This window comes from Heloderma suspectum, chromosome 2 (assembly GCF_057233095.1).
Source record: "Heloderma suspectum isolate Gila_16-S chromosome 2, 16-S_ref, whole genome shotgun sequence".
Classification (NCBI taxonomy): domain Eukaryota; kingdom Metazoa; phylum Chordata; class Lepidosauria; order Squamata; family Helodermatidae; genus Heloderma; species Heloderma suspectum.
Genome location: NC_139459.1, coordinates 264,518,809 through 264,543,558, shown reverse-complemented (window position 1 = coordinate 264,543,558; position 24,750 = coordinate 264,518,809). Strand labels below are relative to the sequence as shown.

Genomic DNA, 24,750 nt, shown 5'->3' with positions numbered 1-24,750 from the left:
GCGCTGAAATGCTATATCTGCCAGCAGAGCATAAGATGCTTGGAATGCTTCAGCATCATGGACGTGCATAAGATTGCTCTGTAAGAGTATTATCTGGAAGGATGTGTTGGCATAGTTGATGAGATCACAAATTATTTATTTATTTATTCATTCATTTCATTTCTATACCGCCCAATAGCCGAAGCTCTCTGGGTGGTTCACAAAAATTAAAACCAAACAACATACAATAAAACAATTTAAAATATATAGAACATTAAAACCACAATATAACAATACAACCACAATAAAACCTAGCAGCAGTACAGGAGTTTAAAATACAGATTTAAAACAGCAAAGATAAAAATTTAGAAAGCTAAAATGCTAAAATGCCTGGGAAAATAAAAAAGGTCTTCACCTGGCGCCGAAAGGAGTACAATGTAGGCGCCAGGCGAACCTCACTAGGGAGCTCATTCCAGAGCCGGGGTGCCACAACAGAAAAAGCCCTCCTCCTAGTAGCCACCCGCCTCACTTCCTTTGGCAGGGGCTCACGGAGAAGGGCCGCTGATGATGATCTTAAGGTCCGGGCAGGCACATATGGGAGGAGGCGATCCTTCAGGTAACCTGGCCCCAAGCCATTAAGGGCTTTAAATGTTAACACCAGCACTTTGAATCGGGCCCAGAAATGGACTGGCAGCCAGTGCAGCTGGAAAAGTACTGGCGTAATATGAGCTCGCAGGCCAGTCCCTGTTAACAATCTTGCTGCCCTATTTTGGACCAGCTGAAGTTTCCGGACCGTTTTCAAAGGCAGCCCCACGTATAACGCATTGCAGTAATCCAGACGAGAAGTTATCAGAGCATGGATAACTGTAGCTAGGCTATCTCTGTCTCGATAAGGGCGTAGTTGGTATACCAGCCTAAGCTGATAAAAAGTGCTCCGTGCCACTGAGTTCACCTGTGCCTCAAGTGACAGTTCTGGATCCAAGAGCACCCCCAAACTACGAACCTGATCCTTTAGGGGGAGTGCAACCCCCTCCAGAACAGGTTGAATATCACCTAGCCGGGCAGACGAACCACCCACTAACAGTACCTCCGTCTTGTCTGGATTGAGTTTCAGTTTATTGGCCCTCATCCAGTCCATTACCGTGCCCAGGCACTGGTTCAGAACAGCCACTGCCTCACCTGGTTTTGATGAGAAAGAGAGGTAGAGCTGGGTGTCATCCGCATATTGATGGCACCTCAGCCCACACCTCTGGATAACCTCCCCCAGCAGTTTCATGTAGATGTTAAACAGCATGGGGGATAAAATAGAGCCCTGTGGAACCCCATGGCACAATTGCCATGGCACAGAGCAATAATCCCCCAGCACCACCTTCTGGAATCGGCCATCCAAGTAGGATCGGAACCACTGTAGTGCAGTGCCTCCAACTCCCAACCCAGACAACTTTTCCAGAAGGATACCATGGTCGATGGTATCGAAAGCCGCTGAGAGGTCCATGAGAATCAACGGGGTCGCACTCCCCCTGGCCCTCTCCCGGCAGAGGTCATCCCACAGGGCGACCAAGGCAGTTTCCATTCCAAAACCAGGCCTGAAGCCCGATTGAAATGGATCTAGATAATCCGTTTCATTCAACAGTGCCTGGAGCTGTCCTACAACCACCCGCTCAAGCACCTTGCCCAGGAAGGGGATGTTGGCCACTGGCCTATAATTGTTAACATCCTCTGGGTCCAGGTTAGGCTTTTTCAGGAGTGGTCTAATTACTGCCTCTTTTAAAGCGGCAGGCACCACTCCTTCTCTCAAGGAGGAATTTACAACCTCCTGGACCCAGCCAGACAACCCCTCCTTGTCTGATTTAATAAGCCATGAAGGGCAAGGGTCAAGCACACAAGTGGTCGATCGGACTTGGCCAAGCACCTTGTCCGCATCCTCAGGCCTCAGTAACTGAAACTCATCCAATAAAACTGGACCAGACGGTGCTCTGAACGCCTCTACCAATGGTACTGCATTAATGGTGGTGTCCAATTCATGACGAATCTGAGCGACTTTATCCTCAAAGTGCCGCGCAAACTTGTCACAGCGTGCTACCGAGGGTTCCACCGTCTCTCTCCCTGGCCCAGAATGTAACAGGCAGCGAACCACTCGGAAAAGCTCCGCTGGACGACACTGAGAAGATGCAATGCTGGTGGGAAAGAACTGCCTCTTTGCCACCCTCACCGCCACAGAGTAGGCTCGATAGTGGGCTCTTACCTGTGTTCGGTCAGACTCAGCACAAGTTTTCCTCCACCTGCGTTCTAACCGTCTCCCCTCTTGCTTCATTGCCCTCAGCTCAGGTGTATACCAAGGAGCTGGCCGGGCTCTGCTCAGAGGGAGAGGGCGCTTGGGCGCGATCGTGTCAACCGCCCGAGTCATCTCTGCATTCCACAGAGCGACCTGGGCTTCGACAGGAGCACCAGCCATACCAGCAGGAAAATCCCCCAAAGCCCTCTGGAATCCATTGGAATCCATTAGCCTCTGGGGGTGGACCATTTTAATAGGTCCCCCACCCTTGCAGAGGGGAAAGGCCGCCAGGAGTCTAAACCTCAGCAGGAAGTGATCTGACCATGACAAACGGACAGATGTTAATTCCTCCACTTTCAGATCACCATCCACCTGCCCAGTCGAGAAAACCAGATCAAGCGTGTGTCCTTTTATATGCGTTGGGCCGATGACATGTTGGGACAGCCCCATGGTTGTCATGGCGGCCATGAAGTCCTGAGCCGCCCCGGATACAGCGGCCTCGGCATGGAAGTTGAGATCCCCCAGGACCATCATCCTGGGGGTCCTCAACACCAAGTCCGAGACCACCTCCGTCAGCTCAGGCAGGGAGTCTGATGGGCAGCAGGGTGGGCGGTACACCAACAGAATCCCTAATCTGTCCCGGGTACCCAACACAAGGTACAAACACTCAAGATCTGCACTCGAATGAGCAGGAAGCCTGGAGAGGGAGATTGAATTCCTATAGACCACGGCAACCCCCCCTCCCCGACCCTCAAGTCGGTGTTGGTGCTGCACCGAGTACCCAGGAGGGCACAGCTGGGAGAGAGTGACCCCTCCCAGTTCCCCCACCCAGGTCTCAGTAATACATGCCAGGTCAGCCCCCTCATCCACAATCAAATCATGGATGAGGGAGGTCTTATTTTCGGCCGACCTGGCATTCAGCAGCAGCACCACCAGACCCGAGGGCAGACTGGTAAGGCTGCCAGGAACCATCAGGTTGGGGGAAGAACCAGAAGAGGGGACAGCTGTAAGGTGTCTAGCCCCTCTTCTCCTCAGCTGGCCTGTTAATCCCCCAACGCCATACCTCCCCCTGCCCGTGACCACAGTTATGGTGGCACCTCCCCCACCCCCTGAGTTGCCCAATAGTCCTCCCAGGCACATATTAAAATGTTAGGATATAAAATGCACAACAGTTTAAAAGAATATAAAAGAGATAAAAGAGAACAGCAGCTAAGAAGGAGCAGATAGTCCACGTTTGCCCCTTCCCCTTATCTTTAAAGCTGCTGCCCTCTGCTGCATTTATTAACAGCTGTTAAGATGTCTATTGCTATTTCTTGGAAAAAAGAAAGTCGCTCCACTTCTGTCAGATTGGTGCTACAGTTTAATACTTAAACTGACATGTCTGGGCATGGGAAGATCAAATATGTGAAAAATAATGTATCATGAAATGGTCAGTTTTAATTGACTTTTGGAAATATAAGTCTGAAGATGATGTGCAGCCTTATTCATTATTTTTATTAGTATAAAGATTCAATCTCCTCTGTATTTATTGTTTTTTTAATGTTAAGATTAGTCACTGTTTGGCTAAATAGTGAAACATAACCTAAACATCTTCCAGAGGGGTAGCTGTGTCAGTCTGTTGTAGCAAAAACAACAGATGTGGCATCGTAAAGACTAACAAATTTATTATGGCATATGCTTTCATGGACTAGAGTCCATTTCATCAGATGTATCTAATGTTATCCCGAGTTGGCAGGTACACCCATTGCTCTACAATGGGTGTTGAGCCGGATTGGGGAATGTGTGGCTGTCCAGATGTTATTGGACTGCACCTCCCATCAGTCCTAGCCAGCATAGGCAATGGTGAGAAATAATGGGAGTTGCATTTCAACAATATCTGGAGAACCACATGTTTCCTATCCCTGATGTAGAGAGAGAAAATGTTAGCAGTGAGGACAGAGGGAAATGAAATGCAAGAAATAAAGACTATGCTAATTGTATTAAAGCTTAAATTTATGTGCAATAATTGCAAAGCAGTATTGACCATAACACAAACATCCTGGTGTCAGTAAACTAATTAACACCTGTACTGGGATTAAAAAAAACACCCTTGTCTTTATTCAGGCCACAGTAGCTGAAACTGAAATTCTGATAAGTGTTAATTCAGCAGTTTCAAGACGAAATTTTCCCTTGGAAGTTTCTTTGCTCTAGAATAGCCAACTTGAGATCAGAAACAGCTTGAAGACCTATAACACTGAAATATTCTCAATATTGAAATGAAATAGTTTTTCAGAATTACCTTTTCTGATGTTGGACCATACACCCATTTATTCTTTTACATAGGGATTGACCTGTTTGTCCTGTGTTGAATGCAGAAGGGCTTTGCTGGCAGATGATAGCATATATCACATTAGAAGATAAACAAGTAAACAAGCCATTGATGTTCTGGCTGACATTTTTAGATCTCGTACTAGTGTTGGCTGAATAGATAGAGGGACAGAGTTGGCATCTGGGTTGGTTTTGAGGTCTGGTCCCTGTGTTTGTATCCTTGTTATATGACCTGTTGCTGGTGAGCAGTTGTTTCATGTTAAGGGACTGTCTGTAAGACAGGACAGTCCTGTCACCTAAAGCCTGTTAGAGGGAAGTATCGTTGTCCAGGATGGAACTGAAGCTTAGGTTACTTTAGTACATAGCATAAACAAACTAGATTAGGACCCAGTTTGCAAGTCACGGCAGCAAATTGTGGGTTGGTTATTTATTTATTTATTTATTTATTACATTTCTATACCGCCCAATAGCCGAAGCGCTCTTGGTGGTTATTTAACCCTTGATTTGTGGGAACATGTGTGAGCCAGTTCCGTGTACTGTAAACAACTTCCTATTGGCATGATTTGGTTTGCTTAACCAATGAAGACTGGGAAGGAAATGAGGTGACAAACTCAAGGCTTGAACCTGACAGTCAAACCATGGTTTCGTGTTTGATGTAAATTGGCTGGAAAGTTTTAATCCATATTTGGAGATGTGCTTTACTTTGCTGCAGGTATTCTTCTTTTTCGGTATCTGTAACATTTCTGTAAATAATGCATTTACAGAGAATCAGGTTGTTTACATTAACGATCCATTGCATCTGTTGAGATTGGTGGAGGGAGGGGGAGAAATGATGATGATATGGAGACCAGCAGTCTTATCAAAGCAAAGTTAAGTACAAATATTTGCAGGAAATTTAAAGATGAGGTGAGTATTTTGAAGGATTAAAGTTAGGCAATTGAGGCAGGTTTTTGAAGGAATTTGGGCCTTAATACCATCTTCTTGTTCCTTACAACATCAAGAAATTTTGCCATAGTAGGTAAATTGAGTTATTCTAGTGGTGTTCAGCTCTTGCCATTCACATATTTTTCAAACTATATTATCCTTGTTGAAGATACATAACTAACTTGGAGCGGTGTCTAATACCTTTAGATGCTTGTTCAACTAAATGCAGTATCTCATGTTAATTTACATTAGCATGTTCCCTTAGCAAGCAGTGAATTTTCGTTAGTTGGCAAAGTGATTAAACAAAATTATGCTTGTTTGCCCGAGGATAACTTTTTTTCTGCTTCTAGTTCTGTAACTTACATTGTTCTGCAGATAACAATCGATTTTAGCAGTACTTGCCATAATCCAACGAGGGTGATCCGTGAGTGGAAACATTTTCATCTCAAGAATCTTGCTTCCAAGGAGTACAGAACAGCTGCTGAGAGAAACCCCCCTCTAGATCCTCCCTGTGTGTAAATACTTTAAAACCTATCAATTCACTAGCTCAGTATGTAGTTTAATTTTTTTTAAAGGCACTGAAAACTGTTAACATGGTAATTTTAGCACATCCAAAGAGCTATGAATGCATAATCTTATCTATGCATTCATCCTAAAAATTGAATGTAATTAATTTTTAGCTGACTATATTGAAGCTGCCCAGTTTGATTGGTGGTATATCCGTTAATTACAAATTAATTTTACCAAACAATGCACTTTTTGTTTTGTATAAGCAAAGTGGAATATTTTATGTGGGAAAATATAGCCACTAACCTCCCATCACCAGCATCATCAGTAATAAAAGTGTTCTTGGAAATATAGGTCAAGAAGGTTCTCCAAGGGCAGGGTAGGGGAACATGTTTTGATCTGAGACAATCTCTTCCGGTTAACTTTCCATGGGCTGCATGTCAGCAGTGGATGCCCCTCCAAAAATGTATGTGGGATCAAAGTAATTAGGCTTGAAAAAAGTCTTCCCTTGGTGTGAAAGGAAGGTTTTCCTCCAAACCTAATTGCAGTGCAAGGGGGGATTTGGGGAGTGTTGAAGAATGCAGGGAGGGTTAATGCTTCCCTCCCCAGCGGTGAGCCCCTCCCCAGCAGTGAGCCCATCCTCAACTGCCTGCTGTGCAACCTTAAACTTGAAATAAGTTTCCCAATGGAAACTGTTTTTCAAGCCAAATTACTGGATGGGGTGTGAATGGATAGACCCCGTGAGCTGGTTTTCCCCAGCCCTGCCCTAGGATCTCAACATTTGGCAGTCTACTAAATCAAGGCTAAATTATTTCTTAACGGGAACTAATGAATGAATGGAAGCAGACAAAAAAGTTCAGATTCAATTTTCACTGCAGTGTATTAATAAACATGACATATGTGCAGAGACAAAGACTGTGTTCTGAACATGTACTTGAAGTCTGTAAAGTGGATTAATTAGTAAAATGTGTGGTATCTTTATAGAAATAACTGCAGTGAGCACTACAGGGGATGGAGAATTTTCTGTTAAAAATGGGAAATTTCTCCCAATACTTTATTATTCCAGTCTTCTCCATGCACTCACTTAGTATTACTTTGAAAGAGAACTTCTTTTGAATCTGCTACCAAAGATCCTTATCCTGTACAAAGTACCTAAAATCTGTAAAAACACCATGACTGCATGCAAAATTATAAGATAGATTTTATTGAGAATTGGTCTTTATTAACTGTTGCAACGATACATATGTTAAGGCTGAGCCATATGTGCTATTCTTTTAATTACCTGTTTTGTAATTATACTGTTGTATATTCATTTCTTTTAATAATAGTAAAAGAATATGTATATTTTCAAGGCAGAGTTGTGGCAGTTAAACAGAAAAGCCATTTTAGACAAAACTGATTTTTCCATTTAATGTAGTTGCTGAAAATGATAGTTCTTGTCTGAATTGTTCAGTTAATATATGCAGCCGCTTTACTTTTTCTGCTTCTTAAATTAGACAGATTGTGAGAACCAGGATTGCTGTTCATCAATATTAGTACATTTAAATTACACTAACGTTTCCACCATTCTTGGTATTGCATATTTTCATGAAATCTGAGAATGAAGACATAACTATTACTTGTTTGTTTTATCTGAATTCTGCTTCTGTATAACATTGTACCCAAAACAGCTTACCATATCAAGCAAACTATAGCTGAAATTCATAGAGTAAACATAACGATTTCAATTATAATGTCAGGGTGGACACTAAGCCCATAGAATGCCAGTGTCAAGGGCTCCTTGGAGGCCTCTCTCAGTCTAATCCAGTAGCCAAGTCCAGACACAGACAAAGGGATTCCTTTCAAAGCTTTATTCTTCTTTTACAACTTGACAACTCTACCGTTAGCAACTAGATCTGAGCAGCACAGTACCTATGCCCTAAGTTGGAACAGTTGGTCCCTGTTTGAAGGAGAATCACTGGCAGACCCTGAACTTATGGGCTAGGGAGAGTCCCTCCCCTTTTGGGCTGAACTTATGGGCTAGGGAGAGTCCCTCCCCTTCAAATGGGGACCAACTGTTCCAACTGAGTGCATAGGTACTCTGCTGCTCATAGCTAATAGTAGAGTTGTTCCGTTGTAAAAAAGGAATAAAACTTTGAAAAGAATCCCTTTGTCTGTGTCTGGACTTGGCTACTGGATTAGACTGAAAGAGGCCGCCAAGGAGCCCTTGACATATAAATATAATGTCAGTAGTTCAGTAACAATGGGTTAGATCCAGATTTAGGCATTTGAAAAATAGCTGGTGGAACTGGACTTCCCCATCTCTTTGTCTGCACAGCAGCTCCTCCAGCGCCCACCCAAATGCAGGTTTGGGAGAACCCGCTGAATGGGATAGGCTGTGATGTGGGGGACATCTCTGAAAATTGGCTGAAAGCACCTTCTGTGAGCAGAGCTGTACCTTAGCTGACAGCCATGCCTCTCACTCACAGCAGCTCTCATGTGGGTTTCCTCTCTCAGTCCCCCACCTCTCAACTGGTGAGATACAGTCCTCCTTCAAACCTCACACACAGTCAGCCCCTTGATTTTACTCAGCCTCTCTCCACCAAACACCCCTGCCAACACTGTCTTCAGGGTGGCTGCTTTTTATCAGCGTCCAGCTCAGAAGGGTAGGGCAGGGTAGATGAAAATAGTAACCATGGGTTCAAACTATGAGTTGTTTATCCCCCAGAGTTTATGTTTTGTCTGGGTTTGGATATAACCTAACCCATAGATGGAATTATGTCTGGACTGTTTATTGAAGTAGAAATGGGAGGCTGCATGGGAACCAGCTCACATGTTCACTTCCACAGCATTTCTACCAACACATAGTTTGTTGGTGATGTGTGAACCGGGGTTTTCCACCAAACACACCTTCCACGTTTCAGCCTAGTGTATGACCAGAGCGCTATCAACATGACAGAGGTTAACAATCTTCTTGCTGCTTTCCTCTCTGAACGGACCTGATCTGTATTTATTCATAGGATCCCAACAGACGGCTTGGCGCTAGGATATCTGAGAGACTACTTTCTCCTGTATGAACCTGCCTGGAACTTACGTTCTTCGTCTGAGGCCCTGTTCCATGTTCCACTCCTGGTGAGGTGAGGTTGATGGGGACCAGAGCTAGGGCCTTCTGGGCAGAATCCACTGCTGCACATCTGCTAGTGGAACTGGCCACTAATTTTGGTCCACGCATGACGAGCCCTGCCAATTCCATTCCGGAAGCGGCTCCTGCAGCTTGTGAAACAATGATTTAGCACTTCTGGGAGCAAGCCCTGAAATGAGTAAAATGCTTGTTTCTGGAAGGAGGCAGATCGACGGAACTAAATCGCTGTCCACTTGCAGAACAGAATTGGCAGGGCTGGCTGCACATGCAAAGGCAGCACTGGATTCTGCCCTATGTGTAGCAGCACCCGTTGTATAGCAGCATCCCAGGGAGGACAAGATGGCTTCCTAATTTTTGGCCTTTAGACAGCTGGTAAAAGCTATACTGTTCTGCTGAAATTCTATTGCATTTTGATTTTAGAAGGTTCCCCTGTTTTATTGTAATTTCAGTAACCAGTATCCCCTGGTTTTAGTTTGGTTTTCGAATTGTTTTTGTTGTGCTTATTGTTTTATTGTAAACTAGCTGATATACCCGGCGTTGCCCGGGGTGTAATTTTGTCATATGCACTATTTGTTAGGAACACATTAAGGTATGTTTATGCTTCTTGGAAAGGCCCCATGAAGTTGAATCCACCAGACTTGATTAAAAAAGCACAACAATTATGAGCAGAGTTAATAAAAAACTACTAAAAATGCAAGAGACTGAATCTGTAAGCACTACTACAATATAATCCACACCGAATCTCATACCACTATTAAAATGTTCAACAGAGGCTTCCTTGCTGGATATTGTAGGAACAAGAGAGAGAAACTAAATGCTCTGCACAGTCAGAAAAGAAACCATGAGTAAAGGGGAGGGAACAAATGGCAGCCAGCCAATCCAAGGTGAAGGAAGTCAGAGTGAATGGGAGAGAGACCAACAGAATGAAAGATGGCCAATAGGATGACTGGTAGCTGAAATCAGAAACCTGGCCTGTACCATGATTGAGAGGGTGTACTTGTTAGTAAGGGAAAGTATAAACAAAGTAATAATGTAACCCAGTGACTCCTGTCATACACTCCAGCAAGTGAGAATGTGAACTAAAAGCGGCAGGAACTCTAGGGCCCAAATGGCAGGCTCAGTGGCCCCTGCAGTGTGATTAGGCCCAGGGCAGCTCTCCCTTATGCCCTGTCTTACAGATGGCCCTGCAGCCAGCCACAAACACACAAACCCAAAAATCTTCAATTCAGCTACATGTAAAACTCCGCTATTTTGCCCTTCATTTTGCAATTGCCTTCTCAGTTCCCTGCAGTTCACTCTTTTATGAATAAAGCCCTAAATCTCCACTCCACAGTGTCATCCCAGGCCCTCAGACAGGTGAGCACACACCGCACCACATTTCACATTACTGTTAATCACACACTACTAACAGATACATCTGGCATTGAAAGGGGTAAAGATATTTAACACTAACTTGCTTGCTCGCTGGATATTGCAGGAACAGGGGAGAGAAACTAAATGCTCTGCGCAGTCAGAAAAGAAACCATGAGTAAAGGGGAGGGAACAAACGGTGGCCAGCCAATCCAAGGTGAAGGAAGTCAGAGTGAATGAGAGAGAGACCAATAGAATGAAAGATGGCCAATAAGATGACTCAGCTGAAATCAGAAACCTGGCCTGTACCATGATTGAGAGGGTGTACTTGTTAGTAAGGGAAAGTATAAACAAAGTAATAACGTAACCCAGTGACTCCTGTCATACACTCTGGCAAGTGAGAATGTAAAGAAAAAGGAGCAGCAACTGTAGGGCCCAAATGACAGGCTCAGTGGGCCCCTACAGTATGATTACACCCAGGGCAGCTCCCCCTTATTCCCTGCGTTACAGATGGCCCTGCAGCCAGCCACGACCACACAAACCCACACACAGTTTTTGACTTTTATATATATAGAAGAAGAAGATTGCCTTGAGAGGTCATTGAGTGGAGGGGTGATTCAGAAATATTTTAAATAATATATGCTGTGTGTGTGTGTATATATATATTTCCTGCATGCATCTCTTTATGCACTAAGATCCCTGTACGTGGGAGAAAAATAAGTGCAACTTTATATTCAGATGGTATGAACACATGTAGAATACTGGATTGGGCTGGCATTTGCTATTCAAGAACTGGTAATTTTGTTTGCTTAATGTGATGTGTTGGTTTGATGCAGAGTGGATCTGTACTCTAATTTCATTGTCCTTGCCCTTACTGAGAGAGGTAAAAACTAAGTAATTTTATGTGAAGAAACCTGAAAAGTATTGATTTCTGTTTTTCCATATTTCTGGTATCAAAATACTTGCAGCTCTAGATTTGATAAGGAGTTGAAGAAGCTTGACGCTACTCAGAGTGAAAAACTAAAATTTCATCTTCCTTTGGCATAATGTGTTTTCACTAATTCAGACAACTATTAGTTGTCACAGAGGTATTTATTTGAATGTCCAATCAAGTGAAAAATTGTGTTCAGTCATTTGTGGTTTTCCTTTGTGGCTGCTTCTGTATTTCTTCCTTAGTCATGACATTCTCTTCACCTGCAGGCTCTATTCAAGTTGTACTTCCTGTATTTTTTAAATCAAAACTCAAATACATATCATTGTTCAACCTTGTGTGGCAGTGGTGGTATTCATCGTAATCTGTCTCTTTGAGAATTTTACTGCCTAGCTTTTTTTAAAAAAAGAAGAACTTCAGCTTTTTTAACACAACCAGTTACTGGTGTTTTTTTCATGGTTGTGTCAGTTCCTGTATCTGGCAGGAGACCATTTTTGTGTAATGTGCTCGTGGCAGGAGAAGGAAACCTGAATCAGTGGCTGACAGGTGTTGCCCTGTCACATGGGGTATTGTCTTGCTGTGATGTCAGTCTGAGGAGCAGGACATTCTCTAGTTTTTTTTTAGGACTAAGGCATGTGGTTGGCCTCCTTTGTTTAACCTTCCTGCCTGTGTGGATGTTTCTGATGTGGCTATGTACTTCAGTTTACCACTGGCGTAAGGACCAAGAAAGACTTTTTTCAAGTTTCCATATAGGCTGGCACTGGGAATCCTGATTTTATTTTTTGCTGTCCAAATAGTGCCTTCCCCGCCTTTTTTAATTTTCCCTGTGCTGCTTTGGGGAGACTGTTGTATATTGCTATCACAACTGGCACAGGCACTAGGACAGATGTGGCCCATGCACCTTTGGCTGTGGCTTCCTCTCCTTGGCCACCCCCTGCCCTGCCCTATGCAGTATTTGTATAAATGGGACTTTTTTCTTTAAGCCTAATTGCATATTGTGTGTGGGGGATTTGTGGGAAAGAAATTTGGAGAGTGGTAGAAAGTAATTTTTTTTAAAAAAATGATCTCAATATTTTCCCCCATAGCTTCAAAATTTCCAGAAATTTTATAGCTCTCTATATAGCTACTGGAGCACATCTGAGCAGGACTGGAAGAATCCCAGGCATCTGGTGGTCTGAGCTGCTAAATATTTGGTGTCTGGAAGTAACCATTTTTTCCAGCCCTGTTTAAGAAATTCTAATGTGTCTACTCGCTTGTCTCTTAATTACTTTAGATGACCCTGTAAGGTAGCTGCTGATTCTGGTAATGCTACCATAGCATGATACATTTGATGTGATAACAAATATGAATGCTCAGGAGCATAGTTTCATAATGGGCATGTTACTATATCCTGGGAAAGCTATGGAATTTGAATAATTATATCTCTAAGATAGCATTGCGATGACAAGTCATTATGCTAAAATCCCTTTAGGATGCTCTATCACCTTAGTCAAGCCTTCAGATAGTCATCTGATTTCGTCCCTCCTTGGTTATCTAATTTCTAAAGGGAAAGGTTATTGGTTAATTCTGTGTATTTATTTATAAAGAGTGCTGCAAAAGAAATAGAAGGATTTATTAATAAACTTATTCAAACATTTCACATTTTTTGTTTCTCTTGATACAGAACTTGAAAATTCTGCCAAATCCTAGGAGGAAAACTACATGACACTACATCATGAGCGAGAGTAAATGTGACAGTCAGTTTTACAGTGTTCAAGTTGCAGATTCAACGTTCACTGTCCTAAAACGCTATCAGCAATTGAAACCTATTGGCTCGGGGGCTCAAGGCATTGTTTGGTGAGCAGTATTAACTCAAACTAGTATTAATATCAGTATATAAGTTGTTGCGTGAAACAATAAAAAGCTAAACTGTAGAGTTGTCAGAATATAAAATACTTGCAAGTATGGGGTTAGGTTTTACTACAAGATTGCAAAATCATCTTAGCAGCTGCTTTCCACAGTTCCAGAAAAGAATTGCTCTTTTTGTCTGTGGTATATGTGTACCTCCCTTAAGAAATGTCAGCTCTAAAAATTTAACTCATGCATAAAACTTTAATAAACTTATTGTTTATTAATAAGATCTGATTTATTTGGGTTCAGTAAAGTAGAATTGTAGAAAGGACATTAGAAAGGTGTGTTAACTCATTCACCTGTGCATTTTGCCCTTCACCTTGAGCAAGAAGCAATTTCTTCCAGGTAACTTAGTCTGCCTTCTGTTTTCCTTATACTGCTTCCACCCACAGCATCATTATTCCAGGTGTCTGTCTTGAACCATTAAAACTCTGTGCTCTCTTAAGGCCAGAAAAAACACTGGAGATTGTATGTGCAGGTCCACTGTAATGCTGCACTGACTTTCCTCAACCAGAAATAGCAGGGCTATCCTAGCTGTTCACAATCAATGTAAAGGACTGGGCCAGGCACCTGGGATAACATAGCAGAGGGAGGTGTTTGTGGTATCAGAGAATTGGTAGTAAGCAGCAAAGAAGAGGAATCTACATAAACGAGTCAGGGTAAGAGAAGGGGCAGAGTGTTCCCAGAACAATTTGTACTGGTGTTAAATACGCTTTAACCTCCTCAAGCAAGAGCAGAGACAACCGTTAATGTTATACTCATAGCTCTTTTAGTAGATGGTCCTGATTTCAAAGATCTGCAATTGTGGTGTTTCTGCTTTGACGTTTCAGCGCTGCATTTGATACAGTCCTTGGAATAAATGTTGCTGTGAAGAAGTTGAGCCGCCCTTTTCAGAACCAAACACATGCAAAACGAGCGTACAGGGAACTTGTGCTCCTCAAGTGTGTCAATCACAAAAATGTAAGTAATTGTAATAGAACATACATTAGAACCAAACATTTGGACGAATGTCAACTGAGTCAACTATAATTAAAACATATACCTAGTTTTTTAAGCACATCTTAGTCTTAGGCCTATTCTTAGTCTTAGAATGTCTTAGGCCTATTTCTTGTGTTACTGATGCAACATGGTAGCCATAGCAGCTCGATTCACATGGGTTGCTCAGCTTCATTATAATTTTCTTAAGTATTAATATAGTATAGCCTTATGTCTACCACACTTCTATCCGTACCGATACTGGAATGGGAAGTAATCTTATGTTGGAAGCTTCCATCGGTTAGTGATGGATTATAGAGCTGGACCACAGGGAAGTGTTTTTCAGTGGCTACCATTTCTGATAGGTAATATATGAATTGAGTCTTTGTGGATTTGGGCTGTAGTGTGTCAAGCAAATCTCCATGTCAGTCCAAGAAGACATGTCATACTGGAGCAAACTCTAGTAATTATATCAAAGTATTTCAGTAACATTAATATAAGCTGATGGTAATAACTCTATGTCGTTCTTCTATTGTAAGTTCATTATCCTGAGAAAGAGATCTTTATTTTATTAGTTTTCACATTTGATCATGTAATAAAACTAACCTCAGAACTGCCCTAGAGTGGTTTTCTGCTGTAGGCCTTCAGTGTGTGCTTTTTCCATTGGACAGCTTATGTTCAAATACCGTAATTTAATTCTCAATGCACAGTAACAAGCTACATAGAAACAACTTATATGTTAATTGCAATTAGAAGACCCACTCTTATCCATTGCTTTATCATTATACTTCCTTGAAAAATTCATAACGATCTTATATCTTCACAAATATATGTAAGGTTTGCTTCATAGAGTCATAAAATAGTAGGGTTGGAAGAGGCCGACAAGACCATCGAGTCCAACCTCCTGCTCAATGCAGGAATCCAAGTCGGAGCATCTCTGACAGATGGCTGTCCAGCCTCATCTTGAATGCCTCCAGTGTGGGAGAGCCCACTACCTCCCTAGGGAATTGGTTCCACTGTCGTATTGCTCTAACAGTCAGGAAGTTTCTCCTGATGTTCAGCCGGAATCTGGCTTCCTATAACTTGAGCCCATTATTCTGTGTCCTGCATTCTGGGATGATCAAGAAGAGATCCTGGCCTTTCTCTCTGTGACAACCTTTCAAGTACTTGAAGAGCGCTATCGTATCTTCCCTCAGTCTTCTCTTCTCAAGGCTAAACATGCCCAGTTCTTTCAGTCTCTTTTCATAGGGCTTTGTTTCCAGTCCCCTGATCATCTTTGTTGCCCTCCTCTGGACCCTCTCCAGTTTGTCTGCATCTTTCTTAAAGTGCGGTGCCCAGAACTGGACACAGTACTCCAGATGAGGCCTAACCAGTGCTGAGTAGAGGGGAACTAGTACTTCCCGGGATTTGGAAGCTATGCTTCTATTAATGCAGCCCAAAAGAGCATTTGCCTTTTTGCAGCCACATCACATTGTTGGCTCATATTCAGCTTGTGATCTACCACAGTTCCAAGATCCTTCTCGCTTGTAGTGTTGTTGAGCCACGTATCCCCCATCTTGGAACTGTGCATTTGGTTTCTTTTTCCTAGGTGCAGAACTTGGCATTTATCCCTATGAAATGTCATTCTGTTGTTTTCTGCCTAGCGCTCCAGTCTATCCAGATCACTTTGAATTTTGTTTCTGTCTTCCAGAGTATTAGCTATCCCGCCCAATTTTGTGTGCAAATCTGATCAGCATTCCCTGCACCTCCTCCTCCAAGTCATTAATACAAATGTTGAAGAACACTGGGCCCAGGACTGAGCCCTCCAGTACCCTGCTCGTTACCCCTCCCCAGTATGAGAAGATCCCATTGATAAACACTCTTTGAGTCCGATTCTGTAGCCAACTGTGGGATCCACCTGATCGTTGTTTCATCTAGCCCACTTTGAGCTAGTTTGCTCATCAGGATATCATGGGGCACTTTGTCAAAAGCTTTGCTGAAGTCGAGGTATATTATGTACACAGCATTCCCACAGTCCATAAGGGAGGTTACTTGATCAAACAATGAGATCAGATTCATCTGGCAGGATTTGTTCTTGACAAATCGATGTTGGCTTTGAGTAATCACTGCATTGTTTTCAAGGTGCTTACAGATGAGTTGCTTTATCATCTGCTCCAGAATTTTCCCAGGGATTGATATCAGACTGACTGGTCTGTAGTTCCCAGGTTTCTCCTTTTTACTCTTTTTGAAGATAGGGACATTATCCTCCTTTTTGAAGGAGGGACATTAGCCCTCCTTCAGTCATCTGGCACTTCACCCATCCTCCATGATTTCTCAAAGAGAATAGACAGTGGCTCTGAGAGGTCTTCTGCCAGTTCCTTTATTACTCTAGGATGCAGTTCATCTGGCCCTGGAGATTTGAACTCATTCAAAGTAATTAGGTGTTCCTTGACCATATGCCTATCAATCTCAAGCTGCAATCCTGCCCCTTCAGCCTGTACTTCGCCTTTGCCAGGGGGGTCATAGACCCGCTTTTGGGAGAAGACTGAGCCAAAGTAGGAATTGAGCACTTCTGCCTTTTCTTTGTCATCTGTTATTTTGCCATCCTTATTTAATAGCTAAAGCACCATTTCTTTCCTCTGCCTTTTACTACGCACGTAGCTGAGGAAAGCTTTTTTGATGCTTTTAGCATCCCTCGCTAACCTCAGCTCGTTCTCAGCTTTAGCCTTCCTGACACCATCCCTGCATCCCTGTGAAGCCACATTGGCGTCTTCTGTTGTCTTCCACCTTTTCTTCTTGTTGGAATTGTTTGTAATTGTGCCTTGAGAATTTCCTTTTTAAAAAACTCCCACCCATCTTGGACTCCTTTTCTCGTTAGAGTCGCTTGCCATGGGACCTTACTTAAAATTGTTCTGAGTTTATTAAAATCAGCTTTCCTAAAAACCAGGGTACGCGTTTGGCTACACTTGGCTTTTGCTTCCTTAATACCAAGAACTAAAGTATAACATGGTCGCTTTCCCCCAGAGTTCCTGTAATTGCTACTTTATCCACTAAGTCATCTCTGTTGGTTAGGATCAAGTCAAGGATAGCCAGTCCTGTAGTTCCTTCCTCTACTTTCTGTAGGAGGAAGTTATCTGCCACACAAGTCAAGAATTTCCTGGAGAATTTCTGCCATGTTTTGCAGAATTTGTCTTCCAACAAATATCAGGGAATTGAAGTCCCCCATTACTACTACATCATGCTTTAGCTAACTGCTAGCTAGCTTTAGCTAACTGCTCCTCAAACTGCTGTGGTGGAACTGTATGCTTCTACTGCAGGTTGGTAACCAATATTTCTGCAAATGTATTAAAAATAATCCAGTATATTTCTCTTTAATAACATTTTAAAACCCTAGTAGTAATTGATTGGGTTATCCAGTCATGTTCTTGGTTACCTGATGAGCTTTAACCCAGAATTTTCACATTAAAGGACAATATGGGTGAGTCTGAAAAAAATCCTTCTCTTTTGTTCTACACCTGCAACATTTCTCTGAGTCCTTTGTTTATATATCTCTCTTGATCAGTGTCAAATTCAGCACTATATTCTTTTGCTAGAAGGCCTGGAAGAAGATAATTCCTACAATATTTATTTCCAAGCTACTTCAAATATAGTTCAGTTGGAAGCTATAATTTTATGCCTAATTATCTCCAGGTATTCCCCAGTGTAAGTAGTATTCAATACATTGTAGATAAAATCCTTCGACTAATCAATTACTGCTTTCAGAAGAAAAGCTGATAATTAGTTAGAAGTCTCAGTATACACTTTATACTAATTTTACTGTAGGTTTTGAACATTCTGAATTTTATTGTACAGTATATCCTCTTCACCCACAATCTAAACTCCTGGTTCACTGCTCTTATTCCAGATAACTTCTGATTACTTCTGACTTAATAGCAAAATAATGGATAGCTAAAGCAGATGAAATAATGGATGTTCTTATTGTCCACTAATCTGAGGGCTAATTCTTTCATTACGAGGGTGTCATGGCTGCTTTTCTCTGATGGTCTAGCTCCACTTACACTACTAACATAAAAACATGTGAGATTATGTGGTGGAGGCCAGAAACATGGTTACACTGACTTGCCATGTATAATGAAATCCAGCCTTATCACATGATTTCACTGTTTTTGTGTTACTGGAGGGGGCTGTAGCTCAGTGATAGATCACATTGCATACAAAAGGTCCCAGGTTCAATCCCTGGCAGCTCCAGATAGTGCTGTGAAAGACTCCTGTCTAAAACAGTGGAGAACTGCTGATTATCTGTGTAGAGTACTAAGCTAGATAGACCAGCTGTTTGATTTGGTATAAGGCAGCTTCCTATATTCCTATGAGAAGCAACCATGCTACTCCCATAATGTAAAAATTGGTCCTACATGAAAATTCCTATGCTATACCTTCTTAACAATCAGTCCATAACTACATTATTATAAATCTAATCCATCCATTAAATTTAGCTCCTTAGGGTGCAGTCCTGTGAGGATAGTCGGCCGCCTCCGAACTTGAAGGTGGCTGACTATCCAATGCAGGGTGGGCAGAGCACAGAGGGGATCCTGTCCTCCATGCTCCAGCCACCCTGCATTTGTGCCTAGATGACCGATTTCGGCTGTCTAGCCAGGGTGCGTCAGAGCTGGGAGCAGGGAGGCTGGATGGTGCATGGGAAGCGTCGTAACAGCGCTTTCACGGTCCCCTTCCCGCCACCAGGAATGCCCACTTTTTGCCTGCTCCACACTGCTCTTATGAGCACAGAGCCGGGGACAAACCACACCGCCTACGAGGTGGTGGGGGAGAGGTTGGGGAGTCAGGTTTCTGGGAACCAACAAATCCTATGTCCGTCTAAACATTGTCTAGAGGCCATAGGATTGCACCCTTGATGTACCTAATTTTTATTGATCATTCCTTATGGTACTTGACAAAAAAAGTTAACACTATGGAAACTCTACAGATTGGAGATAGTGAGCTTGTTCTCAGATGTCTGAAAACCATTGTGTTAACCATGTGTTTCTTGATGTTCTTAAAACTGCTGCTGTGTTTCAGGTAAAAAAATTATTTAACAGTTGCCATGCTGCACTGTTTTTATTTGTTTTGTGAGCATTGTGGTAATGTTTATGATTTTTTTACTTCTGGTTTTACAGATAATTAGTCTATTAAATGTATTCACACCACAGAAGTCACTAGAAGAATTTCAAGATGTGTAAGTTTATTTTATTATATTTTCTTGATAAATATCTGTTTCAGAGTTTTAGGAGCAAATTCTCCATATGCTGTACATAGCATAATTTGACCTATAATTTGTTTTTAAATATATGGTGTTTCCTGGAGAAATTTTTAGATCACAATCCCACATAAGACAATCTTACACATTGTCTGAGGGGCCATAGGATACTGGGGATTGTCATCTCTGAGGCCATAGACAGAGCTACGACCTCGGAGGTGAAAATCCCCACTTGGATCTTCATCTCCACCCCCCTCCCAGCCGCTGTGGAAAGCTCCGTGGCAACTCCTCTTCCAAAGTCGGTGTCACAACCTCGGGGAGAGGGAAAGGGGGTTGTACCAGTGGCCAGGGAGGAGAGGCCAGGTTATGCTGTATCCTGTGGCCTCTTCAGCCCTGGGCCCGTCCCCTCCAGCTCAACTCTACCAGACAAACTCAAGAGGCCTACATACTGGAAAAAAGGAGGACAGGAGGCTTCCATCTAGTGGGCAGCAACCTGATAGGGTTGTGCCCTTAATGGACTTCCAGTAAATATCAGGACTATATTAAAAATGAGAAAATACATTTTTTTCTTTTTTTCAACTTTTGTTTTATTGGCCACAAAACTGTCATCTTTGGTTATTTGTTTTCCCTTTGCCAAAAGAGCAGTCAAACCAATAATAAACACAAATAACCTGACAACCTTTTTGAGTTAGGATATAAATGAGTGACTTGAAGTTTAGCCTATTAACATCATTGGGAGATGGCTTGCAGTCAAATAATATATTCCTCAAGTCTGGATTACTTTCAGATATTTCTGCTAAGAAATGTAAAAATTCACAGAACTTCAGCTTTTATGATATGTGCATAGCAATGCTTTTGTTGAAGAGGTGTTTTGTTTTTACAAATGGAATCTTTCCTTTAAAATAATCTGGCTACAGTGAAATAACTTTCAGTTTTGATAATCCAGTTTCCTTCATAGCATATGTCTATGTCAATTTTAATTAGGAAGTATGGGAAACAATTTTCTCTATTTTTCCATTTTGTGCATTGCGAAGAAGGCTTTGTATTATTTGTGTACTTGCTGGTATATTGTACTTTTGATTCAAAGTATGACATAATGGCTGCATTCCTGTTTATCTGATTCAACTTTACTATGGCCAACTTCTGCCTTTAATGGTGATAACTGTGACATATCAGTTGAGCCTTTGAAATATTGAGTCTTTGATACATTGGTAGTCTTGTGCTCTTGATATGGTTTCGTTTTATTGTTAGGGTTGTTTTTAAATTTTGTTGTGACTCATATTTTTATTGTTACCCTCCTTGAGTTTGATTTTCCTCATATAAATGTCCAAATAAATATGTAAATATAAATACAGTAAATATTATATATAATGCTTAAATATATTAAGCATTATTCCATTGGAATTATCTTCTGCATAAGAAAGTTCAGAATTGCACATCAGTTTCATTATAATTCTGTATTATCCATATTCATTGCAATAGATTTTACACAGAAGAAAACATTCCTGGTGGATTAGAGAGAGAGAATGAGAATAAATAAGAAATGTGGTGTGTTTTTTTTTAAATACATCAGGTATTTGGTTATGGAACTCATGGATGCTAACTTATGCCAAGTTATTCATATGGAGCTGGATCATGAAAGGATGTCCTACCTTCTGTACCAGATGTTGTGTGGTATCAAACATCTCCATTCAGCTGGTATCATCCACAGAGTAGGTAGTGCTATTACAATCACATTCATAACTGCCTTTTCCTACTTACCCTCATTCATAATGTTCAGCTATATTTAAATTTTGGTAATTCAATGACAGTTAAGAAATGCCTTGATGGATCAGACTGGTCAAGTGCTCTGGGGAAACTTGTAAGCAGTGCCAATTTGAAGCCATTCCTTCTTATCCCCTGGTCAAATCTACTCATCAGAGCAAAAGTTCCTCTTACTTCATGTTGTAGCAGATAGATTTTCTTCTTTAAACGTTATCCCATTCTATACTCATATATAAGAGGGCATCAAAAAGTACCCTGTGGCAGTGTTTTTCATAGATAAATTAGATGTGTCATTACCCAGAACATACTCTTATGTGCCACTCTGTTGGCCAGGCACACAATTTGGTAAGATCCTTTTAGACATTTATTTATTTATTATTTTGCTGCTGTGCCTGAGATTTTGACACTGAACTGAAACAAAACTATACGTATTAATAGCAATTTAAGATGGGTGAAGATGACCTGAATTGTAATAGCAGTGTAACATCTCTTCATTTTTAGATGCAAAAAACTCTTTGTATTGAGAATACAAAGAATACTTGCCCCCATACACAATATCAGTAAGGAGCAATCTGATTTCCTCCACCCCCTCCCTCCTTTGGACCAGTCTAATATAACTTTGTTTCATTTAGTCACTTGCCTGTTTGTAGAGTGTGTATAATGGCTGCCAGCAGGTAAATTGCAGACAAAAATGTTGGGGCAGTATGCTACTGTTCCTGACCTTTAAGGGGCAGGATCAGCAGTGTCAACAGCTACAAGAACATTATAGTCTTCTTACCAGCCAATAGCTCCTTACTGCTGGCAGCTGTCGCCACTGCTGGGGTTCCCAGGCTTGGAAAGTATTGCACCTTCCAACTGTTTTGCTGGTCATGAGAAAATAGCATTGCGTATCCAGGAGGAATAGGAAGCGATGGATGATGGTGGGGAATTAAAGGAGAAGAGATGGGAAATGGATGTTGAGGGTTCGAACATATTTGCAAAGTTGACCTATTTTCTTCAAGTATTTTATTTTCCAAAGGTATCAGTTTGCATTTGTTTACAGAATTAAGCTAAGAAAAATATTTTGGTACAAGGAAATGGATTGCACTGCAAGTGCTGTAGAAGTCTGAGTGCCTTTTGCTGTGTTCACATTTTCACAGAGCAGGAAGGGTTAGAGGAAAAAAAGCTTTTAACCACAACCAGCTGCCAGATGGGGTAGGAGCTAGGGACAGGGTTCCTGCAAACTTAGTTCAGTTATCACTCCCCTTCCGTAGCAGATGAATTTCACTCAAGAGTCCTTCACAACCTCAAGGGAGGAAACGTGAAGGGTACCAAGACTTCCCACCCCAGTTCTTCTTTCTTCTTTCTTCTTCCCCAAACCCCAAATGCAGCACTTCTAGTACTTTATAGCAGAAACTTGTGGAAACCTGTTTCTAAGGAAGGACTGTTGTTGCTAGACAACTGTATTTAAATTATGTACAAGACACCACTCTGCTTTGACATGCTTTGGAATAGTTCTGCCTGGATATTTATTTAGGTCTGTGCAATCTTACATTTATTTATTTTTAAAATATATTAATAATCTATCCACCTAGAAGGCCCTTAAGGTGGCTCACACTGCCAGTAAAACAGTAATATAATATTAGTGAAACAAAATATCCCATGAGATGCTAAAGAATAAAATACCTGAATGCAGCATTCAAATGTCCACACATTCAAAATGCTAATTTAGACAAGTTCAAGCATTTTTTCCAGTTTGTCTAAAAAACACTTAAGCTGGGGCAAGATAAGGCCAAGAAGTTGCTACTTCACTCCCCAAAGAACTTAACATCTTGAACAGAGGAGACAGAGTGTAGCATCTCCCTGAAGTCTTCAATCATATGGAAACAATCCAGTGAGTTTTATGGTTGCCAGGTGATTTGAATCTAGGTCTTCCTTATCCAAGACCCAGTGCTCTAACCACTATACTACATTGGCTGTGGGTCTTCTGTTTTAACTGAGGCAAAGATTTTGCATGAAAAGCTGCATCTGGTAATTTGAAATGGAGTAATAACCTGTGCTGACTTCTATGGATTATACCATTTGTTGAGCATTTAATTTAATACATTTTTTTTAGGATTTAAAACCCAGCAATATAGTAGTAAAATCAGATTGTACTCTCAAAATCCTTGACTTTGGACTTGCAAGGACGGCATGTACTAATTTCATGATGACCCCATATGTAGTAACACGATATTACAGAGCACCAGAGGTTATTCTTGGCATGGGATATAAAGAGAATGGTAAGTTGCAGGATGGAATGCTGTATTTGTTTGTCTGTGGGGTACTTTATCAGTTGTTAAATTTCTCTATTTCATGAATAGCTTATTGTAGTTTGAGAGAACCAGCTGTGGTAGTCTTACCACTATGTAATTTGACTATAGTTCACTAGGGAGATGCAGCTGGTGAGGCAGAGGAGGCTACAGCACTCAGCCATCACTGCTAAGCAGTCACTGAGTGAGGGTGGCCCTCTGTGCTTTTGGAGGGCATCAAGAGGTGGCATCAGAGGGATGGGGCAATGCTGCTCAGTCACCAACTGCACTCCTGCTCCAGGTACCTCCTTCATCCAGCGTAACCTCTCAGTTCCTGCTGGTAAGTACCTGTCCAGTACCTACTGTGGGTTTGGGACTTTCACTCTTGATTACCCCTTTGTGATGATGGATGAGGACAACCTCATGCCTTATCTCACTGGCTACAGAAGGGAAGTTAATGGCAAAACTGATTTCCCAGGTTTCCAGCCTGGCAACCCAACCCTAAGACACAATGACTCACAATGACAGATTTTTCTCATGATAAAATGTGCAACAAAGCTTACCCTTGGAGCCTGTTTGCACGTAATAGTGGCAGATCATGGTTTAATGAACCCACGATTTGCCAGGTCGTATGCCTAGTGTGTTCTGCTACCACTTTGCGTTATCAGCCTCTCATCAACCTGATTAGAGGTTGTTTTATGACTTGTGAACCCAGACATTATGGGATACTCATGGTTTAAACAACACACAGTTAACCTAATAACTTATCGTAGGTTAAGTATGGATTGCTTAACACACAAATAACCCTTAGTGTCCAGATTTGCACATCGTGAAACAAGCTCTAATTGGGCTGATCAGAGATTGATTATGCAAAGATGCAGTGGCATGTGGCAGGCATGCGATCTGAGAGATCAGGGGTTAATTAACCCATGCTTTGCCATCGTTTCATGCGAAATGGGTCTGAAGTTGGGGTAGGGAATCTGCTATAACATAAAAATATACAGTCATGAAGACTTCATAGATCTGGATCAATATGCGCTTCAGTCTAGAGAAAGTGAATTGTGTTTGAGTCATGGGAATCAGTGAGACAAGTTAATAATGATTAACTCAATTCCATTAATTTCAATAGAACGTAAGTACAACTCTTTCTTTGGATTGGAGTATATCTTATAGAAGACTGTATAATGCAGTCTAGGGTAAAAAAATTGGATTATTCTTAATAACTAC

At 41.7% G+C, this 24,750-nt stretch overlaps 1 protein-coding gene across 27 annotated transcripts in view; it reads left to right on the top strand.

Annotated features, from left to right (window-relative positions):
- Window positions 1–24,750, top strand: part of MAPK9 (mitogen-activated protein kinase 9) — a 63,015-nt gene that overhangs the window by 9,305 nt on the left and 28,960 nt on the right. For 6 of the 27 annotated variants that reach the window (XR_014788419.1, XM_084839062.1, XM_084839060.1 and 3 more), the window contains 8 exons: window positions 5,861–5,996; window positions 8,992–9,108; window positions 13,058–13,230; window positions 14,115–14,244; window positions 19,410–19,468; window positions 21,063–21,201; window positions 23,349–23,514; window positions 23,825–23,863. Coding sequence is in view for 25 of the 27 variants with exons in the window: in XM_084839062.1 (XP_084695188.1) it covers window positions 13,109–13,230; window positions 14,115–14,244; window positions 19,410–19,468; window positions 21,063–21,201; window positions 23,349–23,514; window positions 23,825–23,863 (655 nt within the window). In the remaining 2 variants the exon portion in view is untranslated. Of the gene's footprint in view, window positions 1–5,860; window positions 6,001–8,991; window positions 9,109–11,431; window positions 11,552–13,057; window positions 13,231–14,114; window positions 14,245–19,409; window positions 19,469–21,062; window positions 21,202–23,348; window positions 23,515–23,824; window positions 23,864–24,750 lie in introns of all 27 variants that reach the window. The other 21 variants (XM_084839056.1, XM_084839063.1, XM_084839059.1 and 18 more) reach the window with 10 other exon arrangements.